This window comes from Geotrypetes seraphini, chromosome 1 (genome assembly GCF_902459505.1).
Source record: "Geotrypetes seraphini chromosome 1, aGeoSer1.1, whole genome shotgun sequence".
NCBI lineage: Eukaryota > Metazoa > Chordata > Amphibia > Gymnophiona > Dermophiidae > Geotrypetes > Geotrypetes seraphini.
This window is the reverse complement of record NC_047084.1, coordinates 56,670,673-56,678,518: the sequence shown is the minus strand read 5'-3', so window position 1 is coordinate 56,678,518 and position 7,846 is coordinate 56,670,673. Positions and strand designations below refer to the sequence as shown.

At 52.3% G+C, this 7,846-nt stretch overlaps 1 protein-coding gene across 1 annotated transcript; it reads left to right on the top strand.

Moving 5' to 3' along the window:
- Positions 1–1,372: 1,372 nt before the first annotated feature.
- LOC117354297 (keratin, type I cytoskeletal 9-like) lies at positions 1,373–7,139 on the top strand. Its single transcript, XM_033931556.1, has 3 exons — positions 1,373–2,005; positions 4,388–4,641; positions 5,493–7,139. Exons 1-3 carry the CDS (start codon positions 1,384–1,386, stop codon positions 5,595–5,597), a joined length of 981 nt encoding a protein of 326 aa, XP_033787447.1. The 5' UTR covers positions 1,373–1,383; the 3' UTR covers positions 5,598–7,139.
- The last annotated feature ends 707 nt before the right edge of the window (positions 7,140–7,846 follow it).

The window sequence follows — 7,846 nt, the reverse complement described above, 5'->3', positions numbered from 1 at the left end:
TCGAATATATTTCTCTTTGTAGTATATGTGGATTCTGCACAGCACCTCTGGCCACAGTTTATCTAATATTTTGGTTGAAACCGCTGAGTGAGCGAAAACCTCTGTAAAAGAAACTTCTCAGGGCAATATTCTCAAAAACTTCATCGATGGGCCGCTCTCGCAGCTGTTTTTGTAGTGACTTCCAAAAGGCAAGTCACTCTAAAAAAAACAAAACAAAAACACGCATGCAAATGAGGTTGGCAGAGAGTAGCGAGGGTTCGCTAAATTAACATGAGATGAGTCGATGGTGATACTGATCGGCACATGTGCAGAATACACCACGACAGAGGTATAAATGTGCACATGTGCCGGGAAAAGCAACGCCGTAAGCGGTATGTCAATCATAGGTGTGCCAGAGCTATTGGATGAAGGGAAGGGAGGGGAGATGCAACATTGGCTTTCAACAAGCACACGTAAGACATGCCTTTTCTCCCCCCCAAACTGCTATAATTCATGTAAATCTAATTTGTTTTTAATGTCAAATTTTATCATGAAGCAAAGCCAGAAACACATAAGACATGGCTATAATACACAAAATAAAGAAGCAATGTAGCCAGAGAGCCTGTCTCGACGGGCGAAAGCTAACACGGGGCTGGGAGCCCTAAGTGCCCGTGGGTAGGCAAGTTAGGGGAATCGAATTAAGAAGGCAGAGCAGAGGTGAAGTTGGATCGCGTTTAGAGAGGAGCGCGATTGGTGGTTGCTAAGGGGCGTGGCTGGAGGAAGTTTCAAAAGCCGGGACCTTGGAGGACTTCTTTTTTCTGAGTCCTCCAGGGCGGCTTTTTTGGCGGTGGTGGTGCGCAGGTGCTGGGACTTTGTAGGCGGTTTTGAGCTGTTTTCTGTACTTTTTTCGGCGGCGGTATGGAGCCCAGCGGTATGCAGAGTGACAGCGCTGAGGGAGACGTTGCGGAGATTTCGCTGCTCGCTGGTGATTCCTTTTCGGAAGACGCGACGCAGCAGGTGGGTCGGGGCATGGGGGAGGAGAGAATTCGGCCCGTGCGCAGGTCTAAGACCGCCGCGTTGTCAGCTATGGCCATTGCAGGTCTCGGGGGGACTCGGGGGAGTGTTGGGTTAGCGGGTGTACCTGGGAACAAAGTGGGGCTTCAGGCTGTTGCGTCGAGTGGCCCGGGTGGGGCTGTTTCGGCCGGCCGCAGTTCGTCGGTGTCGTGTGTGGGCGGGGCTTCTGTAACGGCTTTTTTGCCTGGGGCTACTGGTGCGGCCCCTGTGGCGTTGGAAATGAGCGGGAGGGTGGCCGAGGATGCTACTGCTGCTTCTTCGGCACACATAGGGATTGAAGGGGGTTTGGGATCGCTCCGTGACGGGGTGGCTGCTCCTATGCATCGGGGTATGGGGGTTTTGGATTCCTGTGGGTCTCCTCATGTTTTTGGTGTAGGCAGGGGGATGGATTGTTTCAGCCAGGGGTCCGTTCCGGTTGGAGGTGCATCGACGTCTTGGGCAGGTGTTTTTCCTGGGAGTTGGGGTCCTGGTTGGGGTTCTCCGTCCTGGGGTCCAGGGTCTTCTGTTAGTGGAGTGGGACCCTCGGTATCACAGTGGGGGGGGAGCTCTGTTGGCCCTATGGCTATGGGAATTTTGCCAAGTTGTAGTTATGGTACTGGTTGGGGTGTCCCTTTGGGCATGGGTGGAAGTTTTTTGCCTGGTCCTGCCTCCTTGTTTTCTTGGTCTCCACAGATGCCTGCATTTCTTCCTGGAGGTCGAGATTCTGGTGTTTCGGATGTGGGAGCTGCGAGAGCACCTGAGCGGCCAGGAGGTTCCGGTTCGGAGCGCAGTTCGGCGTTCGGTGGTGAAGTGGCTGCTGGCGGAGGCGCTACGGGATCTTCTCATCTCTCGTCTTCCTTGCCAGGGGTTGCTGTTCGGGGCGTCTCGGCTTCTGGACCTGTTTCTTCTAGTGGGAATGCTGTCCGCGGCATATCATCTGGTGGAGTCGTGGATCAAGGATCTTCTTCACAGGGTAATGTGGCGCCTGCTCAGGTTGCTCTTGTGGGTAAAGCTCGCGGTAAAAAGAGTAAGCGTAGCCGGCGGCGGGGCGAGTCGTCTTCGTCGTCGTCAGCGTCTTCCTCGTCGTCTTCGTCTGTTTCCTCGTCCTCGTCTAAAGGGCAGGCAGGCAGGGTTGAGCCTTCGGCGGGAGGTGAGGTCGGGGGTTCTTCGGGAGGGGTGCGTGGGGTTCCGGCATTAGTGGCCTTGTCGGAGCTTTGGGAACGGGTGCCTCGTTCTTTGCGTCGTAAAATCCGACGGCGGTCCTGCGTGGATATTTTTCGTTTGATGGAGGGCAGGGCTCACAGACGGGGTACTAAAAAATCCAAAAAAGATCGGAAGGAGGTGAAACCTTTCCCTATAGCGCGGTCAATCCTTAATTGGGTGCGGGCTTTCTTGAGGCTGGCCAGCGTTTGGGGGCGAGCCAACCCGCAGGATTACGGTTTATTGCTGTCTTATGCAGATTCTATTTTAGATTCGTATCAGAGGTTTGGCGGTTGGGCCTGGTTAAATTATGACGAGGCTTTTCGTGACAAAATGGAGGAGAACAGGTTTATGTCTTGGGGTACCCAGGATGTGAATTTGTGGCTTACTCACATGGCGTCTAAGTCTCTGTCCCAACAGGTTAGTAAGGCGGCACCCGGCCCTGCAGGTGGCGGGCGGCCTTTTCGAGGGGGAGTCGGTGGAGGTTCCGCTGCTGGGTCCGACGTCTGTTGGAAATTTAATAAGTCCAGCTGCCCTTTCACCGACTGTAAATTTAGACATGCTTGCTCGGTCTGTGGTCAGGCGCATACAGCCCTCAAGTGCCCCAAGCGCAGTGGCGGTGTTGCAGGTGGGGCAGGGAAGTGAGTTTTCTGGTGAGTTGCCGACACCTGTACGAATTGAGGCAATGCGTCCTTGGCTTCTGAGGTATAGGCCGCGGGAGGCGGCTGCCTTGTTGGAAGCGGGCTTTACTTCTGGTTTTGTTATACCTTTTCAGGGTTCTTTGGTTAGGGGGCGGGTTCAGAACGCCTCTTCGGTTTCACAGTTGCGGAACATAGTGCGCAACAAGTTATTGGGGGAATTGCGGTTGGGGCGTATTGCCGGTCCTTTTCGGGAGCCTCCTTTTCCACAGATGATTATTTCACCTTTGGCGGTGATTCCTAAAAAGGTTCCAGGGCAGTTTCGGCTCATTCATAACTTGTCTCGACCTTTGGGTCATTCTGTTAATGAGGGCATTCCGCGAGATATGTGTTCTGTCAGGTATGCATCCTTTGACTGTGCACTGCGCCTTATCGTGGAGGCGGGACGGGGCGCATTGTTGGCCAAAGTGGATATTGAATCGGCGTTTCGATTGTTGCCGATTCATCCTCAGTCCTTTCCGTTATTGGGTTTTCGATTTGAAGGTTTTTTCTTTTATGATCGTTGTTTGCCGATGGGATGTTCCATTTCGTGTGCGTATTTTGAAAAGTTCAGTTCGTTCTTGCATTGGGTCTTAGTGCAGAGAGCGGGGTTCGCTTCAGTGGTACATTACTTGGATGACTTCTTATTTGTTGGTGCCGGCGGCAGTATGGTGTGCGAGAGTTTAAAGAGGGTTTTTGAAGAAATGTCCGCCGAGTTTGGTGTTCCGTTAGCGGGGGACAAGTCAGAGGGTCCTGTTACCTCTTTAGTGTTTTTGGGGATCGAGCTTGATACGGACGTCATGGTTACTCGTCTTCCGGAGCTGAAAGTGCGACAGTTGTTGGGGCTCATTGAGCGGGTGATAGGGGCTCCTAAATCGACTTTGCATACAGTGCAGTCCTTGTTGGGTTCCCTTAATTTCGCTTGTAGAGTGTTGCCTATGGGACGTGCTTTTTCGCGGAGACTTGCTGCGGCCACTTCGGGGGTGCGGGATCGTAGACATTTCGTACGTCTTTCAGCAGGAGTACGAGCTGACCTTCGTATGTGGGCGCGTTTTTTACAGGATTTCAATGGGACGGTGCCTATGCAGGCACCTGCGGTGTCTAGCTTGGATCTGGAGTTGTTTTCTGATGCCGCAGGCGGTGTGGGTTTTGGTCTATATTGTCGCGGTGCCTGGTGTGCTGAAAGGTGGCCTGACGTCTGGGTCAGTTCGGGTATTACCAGAAATATTACATTATTGGAGTTGTTCCCCCTTGTTGTGGCTTGTGAGATGTGGGCGGATGTGTTGCGCAATAGGCAGGTGGTCTTTTGGTGCGATAATTTAGGAGTAGTGGCGGTAGTTAATAAGCAAGCGGCGCGTTGTCTGTCTGTAAATGCGTTGATGCGAGAGCTCGTTTTGCGGTGTTTGCGGTTGAATTTGTATATACGGGCGCGTCACGTTGGAATTGCTGATGCCTTGTCTCGTTTCAATTTCTTGCAGTTTCGCCAGTTGGCCCCGGATGCTCAGGAGGAAGGTTCGCAGATGCCAGCTCATTTATGGAACCTGGTCAGGAAGGAATCTGGGAACTGCTCCGCTTGTCCGTAGCGGATTCTACGTGGTCGCATTATTCTGTGGGCTTTCGATTGGTGGCGACCTTTCTGGCAGAGCGTGGTTGGTGCCCTGGTGATGTGGCCGAATCCTTGTTGGCGGATTTCGTGCTGTCGTCTTTTCGGGTGCATACCTCCCGGGGTGTGGTGCGTAGTCGATTAGCGGGATTCTCCTTCTTTTGCAGAGCTTTAGGTTGGGCTTGTCCGGTGTCTGGATTCTTGGTACAGCGATTGCTTAGAGCTATGGGGCGTGTTCGTCCTGCCCCGCGGGATACGCGGTTGCCTATCACTCATGAGTTACTCCTTCGGTTGTTGGCTGCGTTGGTAGAAGTGGCGAGTTCGCCTTACGAAGTCTGCTTGTTTCAGGCAGCTTTCGCCATCGCGTTTTTTGGGGCGTTGCGGGTGAGCGAGTTGTTGGTTGGTCCTTTGGCTCGCTTAGCGTCGCGTGGCTTATTGATACAGCATGTTCGACTACAGCCTTCTTTGGTGCGATTGTTTATTGCGAGCTCAAAGACGGATCAGAGCGCTCGGGGGCACTGGGTAGTTTTACATTCAGTAGCGGCTTGTTGTTCCTGTCCGGTTACCCGGTTGCGAGAGTTTCTGGGGATGCGTCCGGTGGGGGGTTCCGCATTGTTTGTGCATGCGCAGGGTGCTCCGCTTACGCGTTATCAATTTCAGGCGGTTTTGCGCTTGGCTTTGGTTCGTTGTGGGGAGGACCCGGCTGCCTACGGGACGCATTCCTTTCGGATTGGAGCGGCTACGAGTGCGAGCATGGCGGGTATGTCAGGGGAGGGCATACAGAGGTTGGGGCGTTGGGCTTCTGATGCATTTCGGGGGTACATTCGTCGGGCAGGGTCTTCCAGTGAGTTGATTTCAGGGCGGGGAGCTTTGTGAGGTCCTGGGTGGGTGTGTCGTTATGGCTTTCACATGTTACCGCCCTATGTTGTTCACCTTGGGTTGTCTTTGTTGTTGGTTAGTTGTTCTTGTTTGTCTTGCAGGTTCCTGTGGGCGTTCTTACTCCTTGTGGATCGTTGGTCACTCCTTTATACACTGGGCATCGGAGAGAGCAGCTATCCGTCCTGGTGGTCGCCATTTGGGACTGAGTCAGCAGGGACTGCGTGTATCTTGGTGGGGTCAACGTGGGATGCGATGGAGTCACTTGCTGCTGTTGCTTGAGCGCCTTCGTTCACGTCCTCGTCATCCTGATTTACTGTTGTTGCACCTTGGGGGGAACGATGTGGATGCATGTTCCGGAAAGGACTTAGTGAATATTATCAAGGATGACCTCAGGATTGTATTGGATTGGTTTCCTGGGGTTTTATTGATTTGGTCTGATATTGTGCCCCGACCTCGTTGTTTAGCGTCTCGGCGTTGGACCCGGGGGTTGTCCAAATTGAATAGACAAGTGGGTAAGTGGGTTGTTAGTCAAGGGGGACTGCAAATATTGCATGAGTGGGTGGATGTATCTTGTGCGGGTTTGTTTCACAAGGATGGGGTTCATTTGTCGGCGGTCGGGTGGGATCTTCTCCTCGATGATTTTGCGTCGGTTTGTGAGAGGGTCCTTGCCTTACGTTGACAGCCGCAGTTCACTTTATTAGGGGGGGGGGGGGCCTGTATGTTTACAGTCCTGTGGCGGGTCTCCCGAGCTACTGGGTGCTGGGGCTCATCCGGCGATGAGCGGTGGGCCGGCGGGGAGCCGTGCCCGGGGGTCTACTGAATCAGTTAATGGGGCATGGGGTCATGCCACCCCTCAGACTCTTGCTGTTCATGGCGGGGTCGGGGGAAACTTGGTTGATGGTTACACCAGATAGCTCGGGAGGAGCTGCTGATTTGATAGATGAATGTTAATGATTTTGGATGTTAATTTATGCAAATTATTTCCGGTTTTGTTAATAAATTGAGCTGCGGCTATTTATACCAAATATATGTGTGGTCTATCAGTTATTTATGGGAAAGGCGGGGTAGGGTGTTTGGGGGTAGTAGGAGCTATCCAGATCCCGCTGTTAAATGTAGCCAGAGAGCCTGTCTCGACGGGCGAAAGCTAACACGGGGCTGGGAGCCCTAAGTGCCCGTGGGTAGGCAAGTTAGGGGAATCGAATTAAGAAGGCAGAGCAGAGGTGAAGTTGGATCGCGTTTAGAGAGGAGCGCGATTGGTGGTTGCTAAGGGGCGTGGCTGGAGGAAGTTTCAAAAGCCGGGACCTTGGAGGACTTCTTTTTTCTGAGTCCTCCAGGGCGGCTTTTTTCCCGCCCACCCACCCTTTATTGATGGCTCTAGTAGCTCGGGTTGGCGGGTCTCCCGAGCTACTGGGTGCTGGGGCTCATCCGGCGATGAGCGGTGGGCCGGCGGGGAGCCGTGCCCGGGGGTCTACTGAATCAGTTAATGGGGCATGGGGTCATGCCACCCCTCAGACTCTTGCTGTTCATGGCGGGGTCGGGGGAAACTTGGTTGATGGTTACACCAGATAGCTCGGGAGGAGCTGCTGATTTGATAGATGAATGTTAATGATTTTGGATGTTAATTTATGCAAATTATTTCCGGTTTTGTTAATAAATTGAGCTGCGGCTATTTATACCAAATATATGTGTGGTCTATCAGTTATTTATGGGAAAGGCGGGGTAGGGTGTTTGGGGGTAGTAGGAGCTATCCAGATCCCGCTGTTAATGCTTTTGTCCACCCCACCAATCCCCCAAAACAGTATGGGCTCCTTTTACGAAGGTGAGATAGCGGTTTAATGCCCGTAATACCGCACGCTAAACCGCCGGCTGCGCTAGCCGCTACCGCCTCCTCTTGAGCAGGTGGTAGTTTTTCCACTAGCGCGGGGGTTAGCACCTAATGAAAAGTCACACGCGTTAAACCCGCTAACACACCTTCATAAAAGGACCCCTATAATTTATATGAATCATGTAATTTTTTTTTTTTCATGAGCCACAGTCAAAACACACGCCAGAGACCTGGCACCCCAGACCAGTCGCTGATTTTTGTTCGTCAAAAGCCGAAGCCACGCTTGGAGAATCACTCGGTGATGATGAAGAATTGACCAGAGTGCTCATTTAAATATTGATGAGTCCATTTGCATGGCAGAATCGGAGAGTGTAGGAAGCTCGGGAAAGACCACAGTAAGCTGTTTTGATAATTTGCTGCTAAAATACATGCACACTAAACCTGCTGGAACCGGTTTAGTGACAGCGTTAAAGGCATCCTTAAGTTTTGAGAATCTGTCCCTCAGTGATTTTCTTTAGGAGACATAGCAAACCTGAAAAGATTATTTTGATCAATATTGGTGGTGGTAGAGGTTCAGAGGGGAGGGGAAAAATGTGTAAAATATTCATGGTTAGGGTTTCCTGAAGGATC